We start from the raw sequence: 27,095 nt of genomic DNA on the forward strand, positions 1-27,095 counted from the left end.
TTCAAAAAGAAGAATTACTGTCAAAATTAGCACAAGACATGGTAATGTACACCAACCTAATGTATTAGGTGTCTTAAATTTATTCCTAGGCTTTATCTTAAGTTGTGTATTATAGGACAGAATTTGGAAAATATGCCATTTATTGCCAGCGATGTGTAGAAAGAACACAACAAAACGGAGATCGAGAAGCAAGACCCTCAAGAATGGAAATTCTTTCAACCCTTCTTCGAAACCCTTACCATCATTCTTTGCCCTTCAGTATCCCCGTGCACTTCATGAATGGGATATATCAGGTGGGTTACACTTTCTGTCCTGCTGAAAGCATGCTTGCCCCACCTTGAATCCTACATGTCGCCTCTGTGGGATAGGGACACAAGACTGTCCACCTGCCTTTATTAGCAACTGAGAGTGATCATAAACGTGCAAATATATCAAGTCTTCTAACACAACAGCTGAGTTTTGAAATAGTTTGCTAAGAAGGAGTCACACTGAAATCCAAATTGAGCAAAATAAGGGAGTTTTACTGCTCTTATAATTCTGATAGAGAAAATCAAAAATACTTTGGTTGAGGCCTTTCCCACCAGCACTTGCTAGGTGACAAAATAATTACTGATAGTGGGTATGTACAGTGGCTGTGTAGTTTTTTCAAAGTCTCCAAATCTCAGGAATTATCTGGGAAAACTCCTCCAGGTCTTCCAGCTCTCATATCTAAGTGTTCACTTATTTTTTAATAGATTTTAAATTTATTTGAGAGAAAGAGAGAGAGCACGATCAAGGAGAAAAGCAGAAGAGAGAGCAGGGAGCCCGACATGGGGCTCGATCCCAGGACCCCAAGATCATGACCTGAGCTGAAGGCAGACACTTAACTGGCTAAGCCACCCAGATGCCCCTAGATGTTCACTTTTTAACTGAAGCAAACATATTCCAAAGCTGGCAGCTAATCTTTGCAGCCATAGTTTTTTATCATGGAGTTCAGATATGTAACTGCGTATTAAAGAAACAAACATTATTTATTTTTATTTATTTATTCATTTTAAATTGAAGTGTTGACACACAATGTTAACACTACTTTCAGGTGTACAACGTGGTGATCCTACATTTATATACATTACGAAATGATCACAATGATAAGTCTGGTTACCATTTGTCACCATACAAAGTGATTACAAGATTATTGACTATGTTCCCTATGCTCCTCTTTACATCCTCATGACTGTTTAAGTGTATTTCTTATTTACTTTTTTCCATTAGCTTAAAGATTGCATATTGTACTGTAGTTCTTGCTCTGCTTTTAATGGCTAAGCATGACATCTCTGCAAGATGTTTATGGCTGTCACATGATTTTGGTTTTTCTGAATTCATGTCTGTTGGCTGAAGCCAAGATTTCTGAATTCTTACAGCAACCTAGCAATTAAGGTGACATTAATTTTCTCCAGTGGAGCTTTGGTATGGGAGAAGTTAAAGCACCTAGATAAATACATGTTATCATTAATCATGCATCAGATGTGCCCTGTTTCTCCCCCACCCCCCGAAATCCTTCTTGAAATTTAAGTTTGAAATGTACGTAGTTTTTAATTAAGAAAACAACTTTGTTATTCCTGCGTAGGTAGTTGGATTTGATGCATCTACCACAGTGGAAGAATTTTTGAACACTTTGAACCAGGACACAGGAATGAGGAAGCCAACACAGTCCGGCTTTGCATTATTCACGGATGATCCTTCTGGCAGGGATTTAGAGCACTGTCTTCAAGGAAACATTAAGGTGAAGCCAACTCCTTTTAAGAAAGCAGACCCAGCAGACAGCCAAGAAGCTACCTTTTGCTATTTGCAAAAAATCAGTTCAGGAGGTCTCAAAAATTTTAAGTTACCTAATCTGTACAATAAAAAAAAAATTGCTAAAAGCATAGAATGCTTAAACACAATCTGCGCACACACATGCTCCGTGTTAAGACGGGAGAGAGATAATAGGAATACTACTCTCACTAGTAGGGTAATAAGAGAAGAGGTATGGAAACTCTAATAGAATCGTTTTTATTGTATTCATTCACTAGGCAGTACTCATTCACCCATGGTAGGAGCTGGGCTGGACCTTGAGGGGAATGCAAAGAAGGACCAGAAGTAGTCCCTGTCCACAGTGAACTTATAATTTTCTTTGGGGAACAGCAGCCATATACACTGAAAAACTTAAGCCAGAATTGAAAGTGATAAATGATTCAAGAGTCCTGGGAATGTTCCACAGATGGAGAGATTAAGTTCAGTGCTGGAAAATAGGGAGGAGCTGAACTGGACTTCGAAGGATGGGTGGAAAATGGGCCTGGGGAAATAAAGAGGAAATTGCAAACACAAGGAAAATCATGAACAAAGATGGACAACTGGAAGATTTTTTTAAAAAATCTTTTCTAGGTCATGGTCAAATGACTTTAATAAAGTTTCCATCTAGCAATGGTAAGAGAAATACAGAATGCAGAACCCTAGGAACCTTACAGAAATAGCCCTCTTATTTGATAATGAGGAAGCAATAGACGGTTTACACCTGATCACACAACTAGAACTGGGTCTGGGCCCTTTCCTGACACGATATGGTCCTTGATTGCTTTTGGGAATAAGAGCCTTGTAGTGAGGTGAAGGTATTTCTGTGATTTGAAGATGAAGGAATTGAGGCAGACTAGAAGGAATAAGATCAGAAGTAACAGATCCCACAGGTTTAGAGGACGTGAAATGTCAGTACTTTACGCTGAACTACCAAAGCCCAGCTTCACCTGCAGATCAGCCTGTTGGGGCTGGAAGGGGTTACAGAGAACACTATTGAAGCTCATTAAGAATGTTGGTACCAGGGCGCCTGGGTGGCTCAGTGGGTTAAGCCTCTGCCTCAGGTCATGATCTCAGAGTCCTATAATGGAGCCCGAGCCCTGCATCCGGACTCTCTGCTTGGTGGGGAGCCTGCTTCCCCCTCCCCCTCAGCCAGTCTCTCTGCCAACTTGTGATCTCTCTCTCTGTGTGTCAAATAAATAAACAAAATCTTAAAAAAAAGAAAAAGAAAAAAAAAGAATGTTGGTTCCTAGGTGTGCTACCCACCTCTCTTTCCCCCTACCCCCCTGCATGTGTGGCTGCATTTTGAGAAATCTAGATAAAGGAGTGCCCTTTTCTCCCCAGCGCCAGGTATATCCTATTCAGTTCAGCACATTAAAATGTAAATTTTTGAGACACACATTCCTAGAGCACTATTGTTAATAATTAGTCAAGAAGAAAAGCTCGTCTTTTTGGTTGACTTGAGCTGAGTAAATGCTGGGGGTTTTGCTGAGTAACTGCTTACCACATATTTTTGAAAACGCTTATTTATAATTCTCTAGATGACCTGTTAAAAAAACAAGCAAACATTTATTTGATACCTGAAGATTTTTTTTTCTTTCCCAATGAAAGAATCTTAAGATTATATTTCAGGATTTTTAAGATAACTTCAGTTATCCAGATAACTTAGTAATTCTACTCTTTAGAAACTCAGAAGGTGGAAATGTTGCTTCTTCAGTGACTAAATTATGGAAGAATTCCTGGAACAGTCTTGTTTTCAGTCTCATGCAGTCTTTCATTAAGATTCCTTTTTGAGTAAAATATTCATGGCCACAGTCCAAAGTTAATGGGTGTCCAAGAGGATAAGTGGACCAAAGAGCAATTTATAATTAAGTCTAAAACCAGGAGTGCACAGAAGCTTAAAACAAAAGGCTTCAGTCTGTCTGGTTTGACCATGTTGATTAGAAATTTTTCAGTGTGTAGACATGCTTGTCTTCAAAAAAATGCTGATTTGAGAATTGCTCTAAATTTCCATTTTTCCACTTGTCTTCTAGATATGTGACATTATTTCTAAATGGGAGCAGGCCTCCAAAGAACAGCAGCCTGGGAAATGGGAAGGTACGAGAACTGTTCGACTAACTTATAAAAACAGGTGTGTAGGGGTGCCTGGGTGGCTCAGTGGGTTGGGCCTCTGCCTTCAGCTCTGGTCATGATCTCAGGGTCCTGGGATCGAGCCCTGCATCGGGCTCCCTGCTCAGCTGGGGAGCCTGCTCCCCCCGCCTCTCTGCCTACTTGTGATTTCTCTATCAAAGAATTAAATAAAATCTTAAAAAACAAACAAACAGGTGTGTAATGCTGTATCCAAACAGCAAAGAGTGGGTGTACTGTTATGCTAGAACCATGCGCCAGTGGTTTCCTATTGAATAACCTTGCCAGTTATAGCATTTATTTGTTTGTTCTTCTATAAAAGAAACTTCTTACTTCTCTAAGAAGAAACTGTCACATAAAATTTGGTTGTGGTTCTAGTCTCTTCAAGTCATGAATGGGTATATTTTATAAAAATACAGATTTGGACAAAGATTAGGAAAAAGATATAAGAAAGAATAGCTGCTCTCTTAAGGTGGTCGCTACATGGGTGAATTTTTTTCACTTTCAAAAATTTCTTTTGCATTACGTTTTTCATGAAGACTAAATACTCAAATACCCTACTGAAGATCTGTAGTAGGAAGAAATATTTCTGGGGGCACATGGCTGGCTCAGAAGAGCACGTGGCTCTTGATATCCGGGTCATGAGTTTGAGCCCCATGTTGGGCACGGAGATTACTTAAATAAACAAAACCTGGGTGCCTGGGTGGCTCAGTAAGTTAAGCATGTCCCTTACACTCAGGTCAGGATCCCAGGGTCCCTGCTCCATGGGGAGCTTGCTTCTCCCTCTCTCTTCTGCCTCTCTCTGCCTGCCACTCCCCTGCTTGTGCTCTCTCTCTCTCTCTTTCTCTCTCTCTCTCTGTGTCAAATAAATAAATAAATAAATTCTTTGAAAAATAATAAAAAATAATAATATAAAATAATAAAATAAGCCAAACTTTAAAAAAGAAAGGAAATAATTCAAGTCTTTTAGAAGTCACATATTCATATTTATTCTCATTCTTCCATATTCTCTCTCTGTAATTATTGAACTTCAGCTATGAGCCAGGTACTCAGCGAGACGCTCTGGATAAATGGATAAAAAAAATCCAGATACTCTGGATAAAAGCAGACACGGACACAGTCCCTGAACTTTTGAATTTACAGGCTAGTAATTCTAATGAACACATAATTAATACATTAAGTTCTCTGACATAAAAGAGTTTGGTTCTAGAAGAGCACATAGGAAAAAGCCTGACCTAGGCTAGAGGCATCACAAGCCTTGTGATTATTCCCTTGAGGGAATAATGCTCATGCCAGGATCAGAAAGTGGCTGAAAGTGGACCGTGGAAATGAATAGAAAAGGGCGTTCCAGAGCCTGTAGAGGTAAGTTGCTCAGAGGATTCAGGATTAAAAATGTATCCCAATGGATACATTTTTAATATACTTTGGCATATCATCAGAAACCAGATTTTCTTTGTTTCTGTTTTTTCAAATATCTTCTTCTCTTCCATGTATTAGCAGAAGGTAGTACTTAGTAAAAAGTGTTCACTGACCAGTGAATATTTGTACATTAACTGTACAAAAAAAAGGTATTTTGCTAATTTTTTGTGGATCCCATACCCCATAAAATAAGAAATCTAAGATATGAAACCAGAGAATTACTGATGGAATGATTGATTTAAGAGTTACTTCTTTCAGAGGTCAACTTTTAGAAGATGTTCATAGACCTAAAACTGGAGTGTAAGAAGTAAAGACACTGCATAACGTAAGGAGTCTGATAGCCTTGATCCAGTTGGGGATTTCTTTTTCTAATGATCTGTCCCACAGAAATACCCACGTATGTGAACGAGAGTATTATAGTACATCCCAGTATCTTCTTTGCCGTGTATTTTATAACAGTGAAAAGTAGGTGTTGGGAGGGACTCCACATGTTTTTTAGTAGGGGAATGGTAAAACAAATATGGTGCGTTCGTATTGTGGCCTCCTCTCAGACAGCCAGCCATTCAAGGCCACCCACTGTTTGAATGTTTGAACAGTTTCCTTTGATCTGAATAAATGGTGGTCATGAGCCACTGGAGCTTCTCTATACAGGGGCTCATGAACTGTGATTTGCAAGGATTCTGAGTAATAGAAAGGTGAAGGTTAAGCTTTGGTATCTCAGGTTTTTAAAATCATGCTTCCTGGAGATAAGCAGGATGACTTAGATAATGGAGATCTAGTAGGTTCTGCACCTGGAGGAACCTGATGTCCACTGATGGTAGCCTTTATCTGTGCTCCTTTGGTGATAGGCAGGGACAGCAGGATGGAAGACTTGGTCCTTCCAGATGATTTTGTTCTGTGATTGCTGGAGCGGAGCGCAAAGTGCAGGCCTGGACTTGCAGCTTCAGGATTCCGTAGAAATACATTAGAAGTGCAAATTAGAGGCACCTGTGTGGCTCAGTGGGTTAAGTGTCTGACTCTTGATTTTGGCTCAGGTCATGATCTCAGAGTCCTGGGATCAAATCTGGCGTGGGGCCCTGCACTCAGTGGAGTCTGCTTGTCCCTCTCTCTCATTCAAATAAATAAATAAGTAAATACATCTTAAAAAAAAAGAAATGCAAATTATTAGGCCCACTTCAGACCTACTGAGTCCAACAGAACCTCTGAGCATAAGGAGTCTGCATTTTAACAATTTTCCAGGTGATTTTTACGTGTGCTGAGTTCCGAGAAGCACTACCTAGAGGTCCCCATTGCTGTTGTCTTTCAATCTTACCTTTTGTGGAAGAAAGCCAACTCTCGGACCTGACCTGCCATCTGTCAATATGGAGAGAGGGTCAGGAATTTGACGTTTTGTTGGAACTAAATAGAATTATTTCCATGTCTAAGACAACTCCTGATCATAATTTACAAACGCTTAATACATGCTAATTCTGTCGTGATGGCTATGGTTGGAACCCAAATCGAATTTGGATGAAATGGAGAAAGGTAGTCTGAAACACAGATAAGAATAATACTCCAAGTCTAGCAAATGCCATTAGAAAGGACAAAGAGAGTTTGTTGCATAATAAAGATTGCCTTGTCCAAAAAAAAAAAAGAAAAAAAGCCCCATGACAATATCTGACAGTAGGAAAAAAAGCAAGCAACTCAACCAAAAGGTTTAATTTTTAACACAGGTTTGAAATGGCTGGGTAGCCACAGCTCTGAGAGTGTACTATGTTTCTGAATATGGTCACACTTTGCATGTATGTATAAATAGCTTAGACAATGAGTCCTAATTTCCAGTGACACAGTGAGGAGGGGAACGGGCTGTGGCCTATCATGCGGCCAAGGACTTGAGTCTCCATCTGTCAAGCAGCACTGTAATAAGTGAAACTGGACACCAGCTCTCTATCATGGAATTTGTACTTAATATTTAGTAAGTTAATGGAATTTTAATTATTTAGATTTATAGGTTAAAGTTCCAATTAATAGCACTTGAACTTGTTTTCGTAGGCAGCCACTTGGAAACTAATGTTTAAATTCTGTTTATGTTTAAGCTGCTTATTCAGTTTGGTTTCTTAGTGCATGTTTGAAACCGCCAAAGTCAAGACACGTTTTTCACAGAACAAAACTGGCAAGGGTCCTTCCCTGAAGAAGACAACTCTTTCTACCTCCCCCACCCTATGAAATGGAAGTTATTTTCAGTAGTCCTTTGTGACTGTTATTTTTCTGGAGCACAGATGAACATTTCCATCTCTGCTGTCTTTAGCACCTGGATCCATTGGCTCCTAAGCCAAGAAGCATCTTGACAGGTCATCTAGTTTATCCCATTTCTTCCAGGTGTGTTCACACTAAAAAAGTTTCCAGAATGGCTTTTTGGTAGACGGAGACAGAGTAGGTCTTTGGAGCTGCCCCCCCCAAGCTGGGGCTGTCATGTCCCCTCTTCTTCCAGTTCCCATTACAAACAATAAAGGTCATTGGTACTGTTAAAAAAAAAAAAAAATCCAGAGTGAAGAGAGTATTGTGATTCCAAAGACCACTAGAGAAGAATCCTAATAATAATACTAACAGTAATAATAATAACCAACATGTATTGACCACTTACCACACTCTAGGCCCTGATCTGAGCTCCTTGTATGCATCTTGTGATGTAGTCCCAACAGCACCCCAGTGAGACAGGTGTTCAAATTATCCCCATCTGAACAGATGAGGAAACTGAAGCTTTAGAGTGCTAGGTCACTTACCCAAGGCTATAGAAGGGGACTTTTCAGGCTTTTTTGGCAAATAATTCCTATATTTAGTGATTCTAACTACCCATTCCTTTACCCACTCATGCCGTAAACATCTGTTCACTGTGCACCAGGTCCAGGGCCTGTCGAAGCCCTGGGACTCAAAGGTGAAAAGAACTCTTCTACTCTTCAGAATCTTACAGCTTACAGAGAAAGACAGACAGACATGAAATATTAGCAATGTAATCAATCCTGTAACAGGAACACTAGAGCAGAGAAGTGAAGAACAGGGGCTCTGGAGAGACACCACCTGGGTTACAGTCCTGGCTGTCCTACTCACTGTGTGGCCTTGAGCTAGTTGCTTACCATCTCTGTGCCTCAGGTACCATCTACATGAAATGGAAATGCAAACAGGATCTACTGGGGTTTCTGAAGGACTAAGTTGGGCAAATGTAAATCCGGACTGGAGCCAGCCACACAGTAAATTCCCATCCATATTGTCTCTTACTATGAATATAACGTGTATATGTATGTGCAGGACACTGTCAGAATATGGAAGAAGGCTTTGCAGAATGGTATCTTCTGAGCAGATGACTTGAGGCGGTCGCCATAGAGGCAGCAGGCAAGGGGGGTCACGACTACTGTTCAGTAGTGTCATCAGTGGACCATGGCAGACAGAAGAGGGAAGGGGAGGTAAATGGAGAATGAAGGAAGTAAGTGAAGAAGAGGAGGAGAAAGACAACAGCAGGAAATACATGCTTCTAGGAATGAAATATGGAGCCAGTTGGAGGCAAACAAAGGGTCCGTCAGCAGTCCTGAGAGCCCTTCCACATCGAGGTAGCGGAACTGGGCCTCGTAGTGATGACATTTCCATCCCACAGCATTCCACTTCCTGGTGTCATGTGAGAAGGTGGACATTTGCAAGTACCCCTGCTGTCTGACCTGGGCCCTGCCTGCAGGACAGAAGCCCACTTCCTCTGCTGCAGGCCCCTTTAGGACTGAGGGTGCCTGGAAGCTGGTCATATTGGAGACACTCACATCATATTCTGCTGGCACCTTGTCTGTTCAAGACCGTGGATTTGAGTTTCTGACTCTTGATCATTTTTGTGACTCTCTGGTTCCTTTTCACATTCTGTCCAAGTCCCTCTTCATGTCCGGGATTCCTTTTTTCCTATAGAGCTCCATTTCCCCTTCCCAGATTCCTTCTTCTAGGCATGCCAGAAAGAATAGAAAATGCACTTTAGCTCTTCTTGCCTGTAGCCATTTGCACATTTGGTTCTTTTCCCCCTCCTAGCTATAGTATCAATTCAAATTTTCATTAAGAACTTAGTGAAACCCGAGTGGATTACAGTGACGGGTAATACATAGTTCTTTTGTGTGTGTGTGTGTGTGTGTGTGTGTGTTATTTTTTTTTTAACATCTTAATTTTAATTTTTTCAGTGTTCCAAGATTCATTGTTTATGTACCCCATCCAGTGCTCCATGCAATATGTGCCCTCCTTAATACCCACGATTAGGCTCACCCATCCTTTCACACCCTCCCCTCCAAAACCCTCAGTTTGTTTCTAAGAGTCCACAGTCTCTCATGCTTCATCTCCCCCTCTGATTTACCCCAATTCACTTTTCCTTTCCTTCTCCTAATGTCCTCCATGCCATTCCTTATGCTCCACAAGTAAGTGAAACCATTATAATTGACTTTCTCTGCTTGACTCCAGTCCCATCCATGTTGATACAAAACGTGGGTATTCATCCTTTCTGGTGGCTGCATAATATTCCATTATATATTTGTACTATATTTTCTTTATTCATTCATCTCCTGAAGGGCATCTTGGCTCTTTCCACAGTTTGGCGATTGTGGCCATTGCTGCTATGAACATTGGGCTACAGATGGCCCTTCTTCTCACTACCTCTGTATCTTTGGGGTAAATACCCAGTAATGCAATTGCAGGGTCATAAGGTAGCTCTATTTTTAATTTTTTGAGGAATCTCCACACCATTTTTCCAAAGTAGCTACACCAACTTGCATTCCCACCAACAGTGTAAGAGGGTTCCCCTTTCTCCCCATTCTCTCCAACACTTGTTGTTTCCTATCCCATCCTGTTAATTTTGGTCATTCTAACTGGTGTAAGGTGATATGTCAATATGGTTTTGACTTGAATTTCCCTGATGGGTAATGATGATGAACATTTTTTCGTGTGTTTGTTCGCCATTTGTATGTCTTCTTTTGAGAAATGTCTGTTCATATGTTCTGCCCATTTTTTGATATGATCATCTGTTTTTGGGGTATTGAGTTTGAGGAATTCTTTATAGATCTTGGATATCAGCTCTTTGTCTGTAGTGTCATTTGCAAATACTTCTCCCATTCCGTAGGTTTCCTCTTTGTTTTATTGACTGTTTCCTTTGTGGTGCAGAAGTTTTTTATCTTGATGAAGTTCCAAAAGTTCATTTTCGCTTTTGTTTCCTTTGCCTTTGGAGACGTGTCTTGAAAGAAGTTGCTGTGGCTGATATAAGACATAGTTCTTAACTTCAAGGGGAGATATAAACTATGCCAAACAGAGAGGGCTTTCATCTTAAAATATTTATTCTCTTAGTTTTATATCACTTTGCTGATCGCATTGAATTTAGAATCTGTTTCTGTTGCCAGCCATTGTCTTCTATGAGTTAACAATTTGTCATCACGGAGTCACAGATGAGGAGGGCTTAGGATTTGTTTTTTCCAGAGACCACGCTGAATGACTGCCTGGCCAGTGATTCTGAAATGTGGTGGGTGAGAAGAATTATCAGAATCATGAGAAGGAAGGGCTTTTCAGAGTACACTTACCATGCTTCCCAGAGATTCTGACCTGCCGCCCTTTCAGTCCCTGCAGTGGAAATAATTAGTGCAAAAGATGTTATAACTGATGCTATTGTGCCCTCTCCTGCAGGCATATAGGGCAAAAAAGGGCTGAAAATCCACTTAAAGCCAATTGGGCATACACCTCGCACATCCTGGACTGAAATTTCTCTTTTCCTGCCACTCTGTAGTCTTGCCGATATTAAAGTATGGCAACGAGGAGAATCTAATGATTTGGTGTTTTAGGACATTAAAAAAAATAGCATAGAAGCATTCCTCAACCTCAAAGCAGCTTTTCCTCTGCAAAAATGTTGCATGAAACAGAGACAGAGATTACTGACAAATAGTAAGGGTCTAAGTTTGTATCACTTGGGGAACTACATTAGAATAACCCCTTATCAGTCCTCTGGATTCATCTTGACTTTCTTCCTTTGTAAGAATACCATTTAATGAAAAATTTTTGCTTTTTTTAGACTGTATTTCTCAGTGCAAGCTCGTGGAGAGACTGATAGAGAAAAGTTGCTGTTAATGTATCAGACAAATGATCAAATAATAAATGGACTTTTTCCTCTGAACAAGGACCTGGCATTAGAAATGGCAGCTCTTTTAGCTCAGGTAAGTTCCATGTTATATAGAGTCAAATTTAGTTAAGGTAAAATACTAATTTCTACACTGATTTAAATGTATCAAAACAGTGTATAATGTAAGTTTTTAAATTCACCCGGCTATGATAGACACTTTAAAACTTATGGGCATTGTAATTGCAGTTTGAATCAGAATTGCTGAATACTGAGACAGTATTCCTCATGGAACCTAGTTTCTTAATTACCTTGAAAGGATCCCTCTAGGCTGTGCATTTAATAAAGGAGTTTGAATGCAGAGCTGCAGGGCTGAGGGTGCCATACTGAAATCATTCAATAATCTAATAAGAACCAGCTTTGAAAAGGCTAGCGCACTTTCTCTGGTTTACCTATTGTAATAATAGGATTAAGTTCAGCATTTTATAAGCACACACACAGAAATTAATAATGACTTAATCCAAATAGAAGTATATTTGTCTCTCAAGTGCCTATCAAAGAGATAGGCATGCTGGCATCTCAACAGAGTCATCAGAAGCATGGACTTTATCCTTGCTCTCCATCCTTCTTCCCATAGCATGTCCTCTTCATGGTCCTGGAGAGCTGCTAGAGCTCCAGCTATTACATCAGTGTTCCAGGCATCATGATGGAGGAAGATCTGAAGCAGGGCGTACCTTCCTGTCTTTGAGAAACTTTCTGGAAGTTACATAGAACAATTGCATTTGCGTCTCCTTGGTTGAAATTTGTTCATATGGACTTGCCAGCCTACAAGGGAGATGCGCAAATGTGACCTTAGCTGGGTGGCAAGGAGCACAACTAAAGTCAAGGTTTTTATTACTCAGAAGGAAGGAGAGAATAGTCATTAGAGGCAACTGACAGTCTCCACTGCGCCTGAGTCTGTGCAGAGGTTAATTAAAGAAAAATGTTAAGCCAACTTTATGATACATCATTGAGACAAAGGCTTAGATTCCCCAAGGTTTTTGGTCCTTGCACTTTGCACACTATCCCAGGACATCTCTTTATCTACCAGCTGTCATTGATACCCATGATACCCAAATCCTTTCTCTCCAGTTCACTTCTTTCGTGGGCTCCTTAAATTCAACATAGCAAAAACTGAACCAATTGTCTTCTCTCCTTCTCCTTCACATTCTCTGTCTTCACTGTGCTACTGTCTCTGCACAGCCCCCCATGCAAGCTTTGAGTCCAAGAATCCTCTTTGACTGTCCTCCTTTTCACCTGGTCCGACAGGGCACAGTGTCCCCCCATTTTAAGTTTTAGATAGATGCTCCTCTTCACTCATCTGCACACTGGCCATCATTGCTGTGGTTTGGACCACCATCATGTCCTACCAGCCCTCCTGCGGCAGACTTCTGACTCGTGATCCTTTCTCTGGCCTGGTCCCCTACAGATTTGTCCTCCACCCAGATGCTAGAGAGATCATTTCAGTTATCTACTGCCACATAAGCAATAACTCCAAGACTCTGTCACTTAAAATACTAGTTTGGGCAGAGATGAGTAAGGACAGCTTGTCTGTGCTGCATATGGCACCAGCTTGCCTAACTCGAAGGCCAGCTGCAACTCTGTGGCTGCAGGCTGGAGTCCACCCATGTGAACGAAGACTCGTCCACGTACACAGTGGGTGTCTGATGCCAGCTATTAGCTGGGACTTCTCCTGGAGCTGTAGGCAACAACACCCGCATATAGCTTCTTCATGGGGCTGTGTGTGCTTCCTCACAGAATGGTGGTTGGATGGCAGAGCAATGTCCCAAAAGAGAGACAAGGAATGGAGGCTGCCATTTTCTTTTTCCTTTCCTTTTCATTTTTTTTTTTTTTTTTTTTTCTAGGATTTTTTTTTTTTTTATTTGACAGAGAGAAAGAGATCACAAGCAGGCAGAGCAGAAGGTGGGGTGGGGGGTGGGGAGCAGGCTCTCGGCTCAGCAGAAAGCCCAATGTGGGACTCGATCCCAGACCCTGAGATCATGACTTGAGCTGAAGGCAGAGGCTAACCCACTGAGCCACCAAGGTGCCCCGGAGGCTGCCATCTTCTTAAGGCCTCAGCCTGGAAGCTGTGCCATGGTAATTTGTGTGGCAACACTAAGAACTGGGGTGGATATCTAGCAAACACATGTCTCTAGCTAGCTCTCTCCTGCCCTCATTTACACAGAAGGACATCCATCTCTAGATTCTGCCTACCTCTCCCGCATCATCTGTTAATATTCCCTGCCTTGACATTTATGCTCCAACAAAGCATAAACGGTGGTTCCCTGCACAATTTCCTGACTTGCATTCGGCTCACTTATTCTTACCTCTTAGGTTTACCTGTTTGTGTGCTCCGCCCTGGAACATCTCTATCCCCATTCCTTCACTTGTTAATTTCAGTGTAACCTTTCATTCTCATCTTGGGTGTCACTTATTCCAGGAAACCTTCCTGAAGTCGTGGGGGTTTCGTCCTGTCCTGCCCAGTACTGTCTTTACCTCACTGTCTTATTATTATTGATTTGTTTTGGCTTTGTACCACTGACTGTAGACTCCCTGAGGGAAAGGGCTGTCCCTGTTAATCTTTGTACCTAGCACAGTGCCTTACATGTCATCCATTCTCCACTGGATGAATGAGTAGTTGATTGTTTAGTTCACTTTTGTAACAAGTTTATGTTCATCCAAAATTTAAAGCATCTGTGCTACGCTAAGGGTCCTCTTTTTTTGCAAGTAATGAAAAGCTGAAGAAAAGAAAAATAGGCCATATATTTTCTTGGTGTTAGGATTAGGTATAATTTCCTATCACTTGTCATTCTTGTCCCTATCCTCTAAAATCACAGAGTCTCTGTTAAAGCCACTCTCATTTTTGCTAAAATTTAAGTTGGTCTTCTTGTTTCAACTTTTAATTTTGTCAGGAAGTTTCTCCAAGAAAAATTATAATATACTTTGGAGACATAGACTTCTAACATGTTTTAGAGGAAGGAGTGGAGAGGTAAGACTATATGTATACCTAGAAAATTCTGAATATGTTACTAACTAAAGAGTATAATTTCTCCATCCATGAAAGGAAATTTAGGTAATACCACTTTCCCTTTTCCTTAGAGTACTCTCTGTGAAGACAAATGAAATGTACTCATCTGAGATCTGTAGAAGAAAAGTTATTCCTGTTGTAGATTTGAATTTCTGTAGGTCCTTGTCGATATTCTCCATCTTGGGAAATTCTTGGAGCTAACCGTGAATCATTGTACATAGTGTCTGGTAGGGCGTAATGTTGATGTGAGTCATATTGGGAATCCCCTGAGCTGCTTTTCTGTTATTCTGCAAACATGTATGTGCTCATTCTAAGCCACACGGTATGCCAGGTGCCAGAGAGGGGACGCTGAGCTTGCAAAGTCCACTATAAGGTTCCTTAAGAGGAAATGTTGCCCCGAATGGCCAATTTTTGTAACGATTGTTTGTCCAATTCCCATCTTCCTGGGGGTGACATTTTGCTTTTAGGTTTCACAGGTACCTGTACTGAGTATGACCTGGTGGTCGGTGAGGACAGTAAAAAGCTTGCTCGGGGGGGGGGGGGGGGGATTTTAGTATGTTTAAACAGTAGATGAACAGCTTGTATTTGGTGTGAGTAAATTAGGGAAGGAGGTAGGAGATGAGGATGAGAGCTGAATAGCAGGGCCAAGCCAAGAAACCAACAAGAAAGAAACTGGGTCAGAGACCTAGATAGCTAGAACACACTATAAGGATAAGGTTCAGATGAGGAATTTAGACCGCAGTGGGTCAGATTAAGAGCTAGAAAAGAGAAGCAACAGAGGTCAGAGTCTCAGAGGCTGGTTGTGCTAACAGCTTACCTGGAGGCAGAGGGCTCTCTTAAGATGGAGACCCCGCCAAGTCTGGAAGGATCCCTCCATCTGCTTGTTGGGGAGTGCTATGCATGAGGATCTGAATGTTCAGTAGGATAGTCATCTGAAGGCCCCATTCCATCTCCCTCCTGGAGCCCTCTTTGGTACCCAGTGTAAGGCACATGACACAAGTCATTAGAAGTATAAACAAGTTCAGTCTCCTCTACTAGACCACAAACTCCATGAAGGTAGAAACTGTGCTCAGCTGTTTTTGTTGTTGTTGTTTTTTAATCTCACCTCACCTACTATAACGCCTGACGCGTAATGGAGACTCATCATAGGTTTGGATGAATGAGTGGATGGATGAGTGGATGGAGAGATGGATGGGTCGGTAGAGAATGGCATCTGTTTAGCCTCGCTAATAGAGGTAATGATTGAACATTCTTTCATTCAGGGAGAAAGAGGAATAGACGGCTCTATTCCCAGAATAACAGAATAAGGGGATGGATACAGAATGATTTATGCAGAAAATCTAGGAGGAAAGTAATGAGAATATAGCTCTTACTCCATTATATTCAATAGAGACCCTTAGGAAGTGTAAATAATACTTTTTAAGATTTCTCATAGCTTAAAAATATTTTTTGTCTTTTATTTTTAGCCTCCATTTTGCCTTGTTATTATTGATTAAAATAGTATCTTAAAAATGAGAAATTGCCCTCTACCATTATGGGCAATAATATTAGTGACCATTAGGAAATGCTACTAGATGACAGCATTAACTAAGAGTGGTTTGCATAGAAATGGAGTGGAAATGTTTGAATTACAGATTTTTTTTTCAAAATTAGAATTCAAATGCCATTTAGATCTTACCAATTATACTTATATATGATTATAAATTCCATAATCACTCAATCAAGACAAATAGATTTATATAATATAAAGAATGTTTAGAAGAATAAACCCAATTTTTTAAAACTCTTCAATAGCCTGTATTTTCTCTTTGGATTTCCAATTAGGTGGAGATCGGAGATTTTGAAAGGCCCTTTTCAACTCCAGCAGGGCATGTTACTAATCAGTGCAAAACAAATCAAACTCTAAAACAAGTCATAGAAAAATTTTATCCTAAAAGATACAGAGACGGCTCTTCTGAAGAGCAGTTAAGGTAAGCAACTACTCGTGATTTTTTTTTTTTAAGATTTTATTTATTTATTTGACAGAGAGAGATCACAAGTAGGCAGAGAGGCAGGCAGAGAGAGGAGGAAGCAGGCTCCCTGGTGAGCAGAGAGCCCCATGCGGGACTCGATCCCAGGACCCTGAGATCATGACCTGAGCTGAAGGCAGCGGCTTAACCCACTAAGCCACCCAGGCGACCCAAGATGAAAATTCTTTTACATGAGAGTTTTCTTAAGATTTTTTTAATGCTGTTGAATCCCAAGAGGTTATAGATCTTTTCATTTAAGATGGGCCTAGAAACTTGAGAGTCTATTTTTAAAGTATTTTTAAGGAAAAAGTTTTTACCTTAATTAAGAAGATCTCCTTTTCATTTGATCTCATTCATTCTTGCCCAAATTAACCCTTCTAATAAAAAAGGGGGAAATGGCCAGTACTGCGTTTATAATTTTATGAAGTGTACCAAAACATTTTATCTCTTAGGGTATTCCATTTTTTTAATATAAATTTTTAATTAAATTCAACTGGTTTAGAATTTTGGTTTTAGAGAATATATAAAGATAAGCTGATTCAACCGAGAAATAGAGGCAAATCCAATTCACCGTGAGTTTTCCAAAATGGAAACATTTAAGATCAGTCTTGGTTTATGTAGAGTAAGAGGTTGCCATGTGATTTATTTAAGGCATCTTCCCCACAGCCAGCATCTCTCCAAGCCAGGGAGTGGCAGCATCTAAAATTCCACCGTTGAGACCACCGTTGAGGATCCATTCTTTGGTCTCAATGTTCTGTACTTTTCTTTTAAAATGAAAGTTATTACCATGAGAAGTTACCTTTGTAGTCTAATTTACTCTAAGGTTTGATGTTAGTGTAGCAGAAAATTTTTAACTTTGCCTGACTGGGGGCGGGGAAGGGGGGGAACGTAAGTCATGCTGAGAGCCCTAATAGTATGAGAATTCAGTTGAAAGGACAAGGGGTGGAACAGTGGCGAGATGGGAACCACAAAATAACTGTGCCTCCTGGGTGACGCCTGGGTGTCCCGGTCATGCCTGCGATTGGCTCAAGCAGAGCTTTGCCCTGGGAGGCCAATACACTGCTGATGTTTTTGTTCTCTTCTTAGGCAGCTCTGCCAGCGACTGTCAACCAGATGGATGGCTCTCCGGGGACACAGCGTTGCTGACTGTGTGCGCATTTATTTGACAGTAGCCAGGAAGTGGCCATTCTTTGGAGCCAAGTTGTTTCTTGCAAAAGTAAGAAAGGACGGGAGGGAGATGCTGAATGAAAACCTCCTCATGTGTAGTTGACTCTCTTCAGTTCAGTGAAGCCAAACAGTGACCACAGTCCCCCCCAAGTGTAATAGATTTGGCTTCCAAAAAGGGAGTAAGGAAATTCCCAACCATGGAAAGAAAACAATGAAGGGACCCTAAGAAGGGCAGGGGAGTCAGCAGCTTCTCCATCTGTGCCCTCTGCCCCACTACCTTCCCTGCCCCGTCCCTGGTCCCCAGCCCCTCACGTAAGTCACTCACACTCCATAGGCTCACCAGCAGACTGAAGGCAACCACCTTTCTACTCTTCAGCCAGGCAGCCTCTCACCTACTTGTCCTTCACTCTGTCACTCGTTTGCTCAAGTATTTAGTATTTAGTGACTTCTGTTTGCCAAACATTATGTACCTAGTGATCCAGAGGCCCATGATTTCAGATGGGTTATACCCAAACTTCTAGGAACTCACAGTCCCGTGTTACAACAGGTTGGAAAACAAGCACTATGGGTGAACAGGGTTAAGAGGGACAGGGACGGAGCACTGTGGGGACACTGAGGAAGGAGAGGTGGATCCTGCTGGCAGTGGGGCAGGGGGGCAGCCCAGGACCCCAGAAAGAACTGTACTTTTAAATTCTGCTTCTTCCTACTGAACCATGTCACTTTATACTCTCTCAGGCTCCTGAAAGGCTTGTGGTCTTGTGTTTGATCTGTGCGCACGCTTGGTCTGTCCTCACTAATAAGGGATACACGTTTTGAGTGGTCCTCACTAATAGGTGGTACACAGGTCTCACTGACCCTGAAATCCTCCTCTCGTGCTCACCGTTAGGCTTTGCACATAAGTATCACTGAATAAATGTTTGCTGAATCACTGTGCCACTTTGGGCACGTGAGTTAGCCTCCTTGGACCTCAGTCTCGTCATCTATGCATGATTGTTTGGACTGGAAGCGTAAACTCTAGGCTATCGTATGGCTTCCAGTTTGGACTGGAAGCGTAAACTCTAGGCTATCCTGGCTTCCATGAGTGACTGTACCATTGAAAGGTAAGAAATGATTTGCTTCTGGCCCTGGAAGCTGTATACTAAGTAAGTGGGCATTAACATCAGTACGCTTAAACGTCTCTAAAATTAATATATTGGCAAGGAGTTGAACATAGGTCTTCTAAAAATATAACAACTAGATTTGAACTGTGGAGCAGCATTTTGCAATGAATTTTAATTCTGATTTCAGCATTGGAAGAAATATTAAATATCCATCTTTGATCATATGTTCAGTGCTTTTAGCACAGAAATATTACTAAATAATATGTAGCATTTGCATTTTATATGAGAAGCATCTTTTCTTTGCTCACTTTTCTTCCTTTTTGCTATGAAGACATCTCCTTGCTTAACAACATCCCTTTGAGGGGAGATAAATATATATAACATCAAATATACCATTTTAACCATTTTTAAGTGTACATTTCTATGCCATTAAGTACATTCACATTTTTATGCTACCCTCAGCACCATCCATCATCGGGGAATGAGGCATAGAGCAGAGGGAGAAGCAGACTCCCCGCTGAGCAGGGAGCCCAGTGCGGGCCAATCCCAGGACCCTGAGATCAGGACCTGACCCAGAGGCAGACACTTAACTGACTGAGCTGCCCAGGTGCCCCTGTAGTCTCAACTTCTTTTATAAGGTTTAAGAGAAGTAGTTAAGTTTTTGTTAGAATTTTGGTTCTTGTTCAATTCTGTTATTGTTAAGCAGTCATTGTAAAATGCTCAAAAACATTCATGGGTTTTAATTGGAGGTTCGTGGTGAGATCCTCTTTATTAATATAATTTCATTGCTTTTTTACCATAGGAAATTTAGGGGAAATTTACATTCATCACACAGTTTCATATTTTCTTTTTATTCTATTGTTATTAGTCATTGAATATCAGATTTAATAAACTTTCAAAAAAGTGTGGATTTGTAATCCTAACCCTTCACCAATGTAAAGCACTACATGCACCTTAGAAAATACATCGGCGTTTTTTGTTTCATTAGGATTTTGGTCACCGTAGAAACCCTACTAGTTTATCAACTATCAGCCTCTTAAAGTAAAAGAAAAATAAAATTAAACATTGTTGTCCCCATGCTAAAGATGAGAACATTGAGCCTCAGGTAACTTGTCCAAATGCACAGCTAATAAATGTCAGATCTGGACATCAGGCCCACATCTCCTGGTAACAGATTCACTGCTCTTTCCATTACGTGATACTGCCTCCGCCCCAAGAAAGATTGTTTCACCCCAAGTTTTATTTCCTTCTTTTTTTCCTCCACCCCAAAGAGATTTTTAATATGAAATTGTTGTTGTAAATGTGGCATTGCATTTTGACGGAAAAATGTTTTCTGTGATTTTGCTTAGAGTTTATGATATGGTGTATTTGCTCCTCTTCACAGCCTGTAACTCCATCGGCACTTGGGAGCACTTTCACGTGGCTGGCGATCCATGAGGATGGTTTAAGCCTCTTAGAGTACAACTCCATGGTAAGATGAAGTTTCACACTGCTCGGGGTACCATCCACTCTCTTCATAGGATTTTTCTCATCCACAGATAACATGTTTCCTAATGCTGTGTATCGAATAGTCATTTTACAAACGCAACTGCGATTGTAATTTAATCTTTTAAAACAAGACCAGACAGGTTTTATAGTGTGTTATGAAGAAAATATTAAGATACCATGACTTAACGGCAACCGCAGTTGTATTTGTTTTTGGTTTTTTGAGGTTTTTTTTTTTTTTTTTTTAAGATTTTACCCATTTGTTTGTCTGTTTATTTTAGAAAGAGAGAGAGTGTGCGTGGTGGGGGGGCGGGGGCCAAAGGGAGAGGGAGAGAGAGAGTTGCAGGGATACTCTGAGCTCAGCGCGGAGCCCAATTCGAGGCTCAGTGTCATGACACTGAGATCAAGACCTGAGCCAAAACCAAAAGTCGGACGCTTAACCAACTCAGCTTCCCAGACTCTCCAAACACAGATGAATTTGCAAACCAACTCTTCATTTATCCTGTTAGGAAGATTGCTTCCTGTGTAAAAGGAAAGTCTTGAAGATAACATTAATGTAGAAACTGTATTTACCAAAGTTTAAGTTCGGTGTCCCTAACACTTCTGTGACAATTTCTGTAACTTTCTGTAATATTACTTACCAGTTCACTTGTACGTATGTGGTATTTTAGAGCTTTTTACATGATTAAACTTGAAGTCAAACAGCTTTCTCCAGGTTTATATATCCATCTGAAATTTGCTTTACTTTCTATCCTATTTCATATGTTCTTTCTTTTGTTTTTAAACCCGGCAGACAGGAATTGTTCAATTCTCCTGGTAGGTGTAAAGGGCTCTTCTATGCCCGGCTATAGTCAGGGATCACCAAGAATTTCTTGGAAACCAAACTATTCTTTAGTGTTACAGTAGTCTCTCTTTATAATTGCTTTAAAAAAAAAGAATCTTTTTGAAGGGCTTTATATTTCCTGAATGCTTTTTAGTTCTTGAATGGGTAACTTGAAGATAGTTTATAAAATCAGTGACCTAAAGTCAACAAAAAATTGTAGACCAGGGGCACCTGGGTGGCTCAGTGGGTTAAGCCTCTGCCTTCAGCTCAGGTCATGATCTCAGGGTCCTGGGATCAAGCCCCACATGGGGCTGTCTGCTTGGCAGGGAGCCTGCTTCCCCCTCTCTCTGCCTGACTCTCTGCCTACTTGTGATCTCTCTCTCTCTCTCTCAAATAAATAAACAAAATCTTAAAAAAAAAAAAAATTGTAGACCAGTATTGAGTTACCTTAAGTAAGTAGGCCAGTTTCCTAGATCCTGGGGGATGGACATCGAGGCCAGGAGGTGGACACTGGTCAGCTGCAGCTTGTGGGGGTTCAGTTCTGGAATTGCCTGCTCACAGTCTTGCCAGCAAATCCTTAGATATGTAGATTGATTCCTTTACCTATAGGCTTTACATTTCTTGATTTTTTAAAATTGTTTTAGCTACAGAAAGGGAAAAATATTTGCAGCACATACGGCAAAGGGTTAATATCCTTACGAAACGATAAGGAAATGATAAACATACCAGTAGATGAATGAGCCAAGCTCTTCAAAGAAGAAATACAAATGTATTTTTAAATGTTAATTTCGCTAGTAATCAAATACATTCAATTTAAAACAGTGAGATTCTACTTTTCACTAGTCAGGTTGGCAGAGATTTAAAAGAGTGATTGTATCTAGTGTCAGCAAGACTGCAGTGCTGGGAATGTAACTGGGTGTAACTTTTCCAGAGAGGTTAGAAATATTCTCAAAATAGTCCTTACTTTTTTCAGGTAGCAATTCTGGTTATTGAGATGTATAACTAAAGAAATAATTAGGTTTGGGTATTATGAAATGTATCAAAAAATATGCACTGAAGTATTATTTAAGATAGTAACAAATAAAAAATGATTTAAATCTCCTGCAATAGGAGATTGGTTAAATAAAGGATTATCTATCATATCACTTAAAATGATGTTATACAAGGACATCTGTTGTCATGAAAAGATATTCATGATTCGTTATTACATTTAAAAAGAAGTGGAGGGTGCCTGGGTGGCTCAGGGGGTTAAGCCACTGCCTTCGGCTCAGGTCATGATCTCAGGGTCCTGGGATTGAGTCCCGCATCAGGCTCTCTGCTCAGCGGGGAGCCTGCTTCCCTTCCTCTCTCTGCCTGCTTCTCTGTCTACTTGTGATCTCTCTCTGTAAAATAAATAAATAAAATCTTTTAAAAAAATAAAAAGAAGTGGAATCCTAAACAATATACATGATACTATTTCTGTTTATATTAAAATCTGTATATCAAGATGAACCATATGGATTTGCCAATATTTGACCATTTTTTACCTTAAAAAGTATCAGTTTCATATGGTTCAACCTAATATAGATACATATGGAGAGAAATTTTAAAGGGCACATACAAAGTATTAACAGGGATTTTCCACTGGATGCCGGGATATGGGTGCTTTTTATTTTCTTTTTGTATTTTCTTTTTGTATTTTTCCACAGTGAGTTATTAGTATCAGAGTCAAACTGTATTCTAATTACAAAGGTAAATGTGGCTACACAGATGTGGCTACATAAAACTAGTATATTACTATTTTGAATCATAAGATTTTATATTAGAAAATAATTTTTATTATATATAATTAATAACAGCATTTTTCTTTTTTAGCGAAGTATAGATAGCCCATAATGTTACATTAGTTTCATTAATATCAGCATTTTAGTGGAAATGTTATTAATCATTTCTCATCTTTCTTTGAAAGGAGAAGTATATGATATTAACTTTTTCTTCTCTTTGAAGAGGTTAATAGTCAGCTATGTGTACAAGAGTCTAATGACCTTTGGAGGTCATCAAGATGATTTTATGATAGTAATTAACAATACACATTCAAAGGACAAACCAACAGAGAAGTTACTTTTTGCCATGGCAAAACCCAAGGTGAGTAGAAGACTTTCTACTAACTTTTTTATACTAGTTTTTTCCATGTTAAAACATGAATGTGCAAAAACTAAGTTGCAGATGGGAAAACAGATTTACTTATAATCAAACAATTCTAGATCCAAATTCTGGCTTACCTCATCTTGCTAAGCTTTGGTTTCTTCACCTAAAAAATTATATGATGCTACCTACTTTTTTTTGGCTTAAGAATTAAATGCTGCAATTGTTAAATCCTTTAGCCCAGTGCCTGGTATACAGAAGTTCAAAGTAAGTGGTCTTCATGTAAGTTGTTGTCAGGTGCTCTATACATATTATCTTATTTACATGGGATAATTCATGTTATAGACTTCTTAGTGAGAAGAGTAAGGTTTTATAATTAAGATGTTACTTGTTCTTAGTTTTAATGTCTGTAAGCAAAAACCATAAACACAAGGGCTACATTTTAGTATGTATTTCCAGCTTTAATAAAAAGAATGAGAAACTGAGTTTCCTAAAACTTTGTCTTAAAATTGTCAACCAAAAAAGACTACTTTTTTTTTAGAGCCGGCAACTTTTTTCAAATGGCAGACATTCAAGTGAAGGCAGTTAGCCAGTAAGCACTGAACACTGAGACATACTTAGAACTTTATTTAAATAAAAAAATTGATACGATGCAGTAGACTTCTTAATTCATTTATACACAGATGTGGCTTTAAAATAATCAATAGACTTGCACTATCATCACATTTTTTAATATTGCCACTAAATTTGATTGTTTTTTAAGACTCATTCTTTTTTTTTTTTTTGGTTGAAGCAGCCAAAAAATATGTCAGTGCCTTGATGTGCTGAACATGTAAGCACTTCACTGATCTTGAGAGAAGGGATTTCTGGAAGCCTGGGCACTTGCAAATGGAGACCACCTGTGGCCAGCCCCTTACTCTTTTGGAACTTCTCTGGAGCACTAACAGTTCTATTTTTCTTGTTTTAGATTCTTGAAATCACTCTTTTGATCGCCAGTTACATAAACAACTTCCATCAGCAAAAGGCAACATTTCACCACCTCTCTGCTCCAGCGCTGCTCTCAGCCCAGACACGGGGACCAGAAGCCAGGGCGATGGGAAGCCAGCCCCTTCTGTCAAGTAGCAGACCGACTAAAGGACCCACTTTACTTTGAAAGCTCGGGAGCCTGAACATTCACTCCTGTCCTCTGGGCAATGGCTGCATTAGCTGCAAATAAGTTCATTTATACCTGGTGGCATGGCACCCACACACTGGTATTCCAAACTTTTAAAATATGTGGGTGTCTTTCATTTGATTCTTAAATAGTCACGTGACTAACAAAACATAAACACAAAATTTGCCCACACGCTGATTTTCTCTTAGACTACATGGGTTAAAATTCAGTCATTTTTTTCCCACCTCCTTTGTGCCTTGCCAGCAGATATATCTTACAAGATGTCGTTTTTTTCTGTCTTAAAAAAAAAAATGTTCTGGCAAAGGGAGATTCCAAACTCTTATTTGGCAAACCAGTTGATTATTTGGAAATGCTCACTGCCAAAAAATCAAGTACTGTAATTAAATGTGTGCTTAATTAATGATATGGGTCTGGAAAGAAGTAGAGCATACAGTGTTAGAAACAGCTGCAGGAGGCTGTTTCGGGGTACATTTTTAGAGCAAGTGCAGTAAACCCAGCACTGTGAGTCATGGTGAGAAAATGGGAGTAAGTAACCAGAACCTCCTGTGCGGTATTAGAAAGTATACTCTGTCACCTTTTCAGATCCCTGGAGTGTAAAGTTCAAAACAAGACAGTGATTCCCCACATTCCTTGGCTATTACTGGAGAGCCCGAGTTCACTGGAATATTGCCCACATTTCATTGCATTTGGTGCTGGGTCATCTTGACCTTACTTTATTAAATAATATCTTTGAAAGCAAAGACAATTCTTCCATTGTGCCCTCCCATAGGCCTTTTTCGTTATAGTTTTAACATAAATTCTCAAAATATTTTTTAAAGGAAAAGAGAAATCTTCTGTTGAAGGAGGTAGAATTTTAGTTGAGAAAGTCTAGAAATGTACTACTTTGCTAGGTTACATAAGTGGGCAGTTCATTCCAGTATGTGTCAAAACAAAGTAGTTAGTATTCATGATAAAAATGAAACTGTGATAAGACATGAAAATTATATTGTAAAACTGTTTAATTGCAATAGTAATCATGAGTATACTTAATTTTATTTATGTATAGAAATTTTGTATTTATTTTTTGCACATGTATTTATCACTTTGTGTGTGGTACTTTTTTAACCAATTTGAAAAAAAATATTAGCTGCTGAATTAATTTGTTGGCAGAGCCTTCATATTTTCTTCTTTGCTGCTTTCACCCTATGGCAATGTACTGTTGTCACACTAAGCCTTTTGAAAATAATCCCATCTCATATTAGCATCCTTAGAAAGGGCAGAGCCAAGAAGTCCAGTGCTCAGCTAAGATTTGGCTTTATTGGCAATGACAAAAAAAGGTCAAAAAAACCTCATAGAAGTAGATCTCCATTTACTGTTTCCTCTAAATCCTTTGAGCCACAACTACTCACTGCAAAAGCAGGTTGGTTTTTTGAGAATAAACTGGCTACCAGTTTGGGATGACTCTTGGGAGTTTTTAAGCTGGGATACAACAGAGTTTCTTGGTTCCCAGAAAACTGTTCAATAATCACGAGCTGGTGAGCCAGAGGCATGGCACAGCTTACATATGTGTGCGGGCTTTATTCTCAGGCAGTAGTTAGTTCACCATCTGGTAAGCACACACCCCTCCAGATCTTCTAATTGGAGCAAGTAGTGAAGGCTTAGCTCACATGGTGGTACCTTATACTTGGCATTTATTTTTGATAGAACAGAGATAAAATATTTTGATGGAAAGAAATCAATTTTCTGTAACTGATGATGTGAAAATTTTATTTTCTGGGAAATTGCTTATATAGCCATTTAAAAAATTCAAAGTATGTTATTATGATTGGTTAGAAGAGAATAATGTTCCATGTTTAATTGTAATATTTGTCTCCTATCATTTTCTTCCCTTTCAATCATAATAAATGATTTACAAAACCCATTTTGAGCATTATCTCTTGAACAGTCTTCAAGAAGTACCTAGTGTTTTCATTGTCAAAGCTGAGGTGTGCTACTCGTGAAAATGGCAGTTATTACCTCCTTCTCTTGCATTCATGCTTTGTCTTCGGTGTTGCTTTGTTTTATCCATATAAAAGGAAGCCGTTTGGCAAATTGTAATTTTAAGATCATGTATGCATGTTGACATATACAATATGTATAAATCATGGGAGAAATAAGTCCCGTAAGTAGCTTATTTCATACAGGAGGGTCAATAGACTGTGTTCTAAAAATTTATTTTATATGTTCTGGATTTTTTATGTGTGTGTCCTTAAAGTCAAATAGTGTCCTAGCCTGGAGATGAATTTAACTCTCAATTTACAAGAAAAGTTAGTCGCCACTTAGAGTCTTTTGTTTGAAATGTGTTTATTAATTGATTGTTTGGAAATTTTTGCCAAAGAAAAAAGTAAGTAGTGGCCAGGTTCCTAGAATAATGCACTTACCCAATTGTATTGTAGTATAATCCTGAAGAATTAGCCACCACAGATAATCTAATTTTGCTAGACAAAGACTTGAAGTGTTCCTGGGATGCCGAGAACACATTTCACCTGTCCACCTACTCCTAGCCGCCATGGAATTCGGACTCCCCCCCACCACCACCCCCGTGCAGAGTCTCTAGGCTGATTGCTGTGGACCAAAGGCTCCAGGAATGTGGGGACTGAGGGAAGGGAAGTGAGGGGCAGGAACAACAAGGTAGCTTCTCTGCTAACTAGTTCATAGAGAAATGGAATCTCCTCT

At 39.8% G+C, this 27,095-nt stretch overlaps 1 protein-coding gene across 4 annotated transcripts in view; it reads left to right on the forward strand.

Annotated features, from left to right (window-relative positions):
- Positions 1-26,301, forward strand: part of PLEKHH2 (pleckstrin homology, MyTH4 and FERM domain containing H2) — a 120,617-nt gene extending 94,316 nt beyond the window's left edge. For 3 of the 4 annotated variants that reach the window (XM_059406208.1, XM_059406209.1, XM_059406210.1), the window contains 9 exons: positions 116-293; positions 1,607-1,762; positions 3,843-3,940; positions 11,408-11,549; positions 16,344-16,489; positions 17,615-17,744; positions 20,180-20,266; positions 23,090-23,227; positions 24,195-26,301. In XM_059406208.1, the coding sequence (XP_059262191.1) occupies positions 116-293; positions 1,607-1,762; positions 3,843-3,940; positions 11,408-11,549; positions 16,344-16,489; positions 17,615-17,744; positions 20,180-20,266; positions 23,090-23,227; positions 24,195-24,380 (1,261 nt within the window). In that variant the 3' untranslated portion in view covers positions 24,381-26,301. Of the gene's footprint in view, positions 1-115; positions 294-1,606; positions 1,763-3,842; positions 3,941-11,407; positions 11,550-16,343; positions 16,490-17,614; positions 17,745-20,179; positions 20,267-23,089; positions 23,228-24,194 lie in introns of those variants that run through there. The other variant, XM_059406211.1, reaches the window with a different exon arrangement.
- Positions 26,302-27,095: the final 794 nt, after the last annotated feature.

This window comes from Mustela nigripes, chromosome 7 (assembly GCF_022355385.1).
Source record: "Mustela nigripes isolate SB6536 chromosome 7, MUSNIG.SB6536, whole genome shotgun sequence".
Taxonomy (NCBI): Eukaryota; Metazoa; Chordata; class Mammalia; order Carnivora; family Mustelidae; genus Mustela; species Mustela nigripes.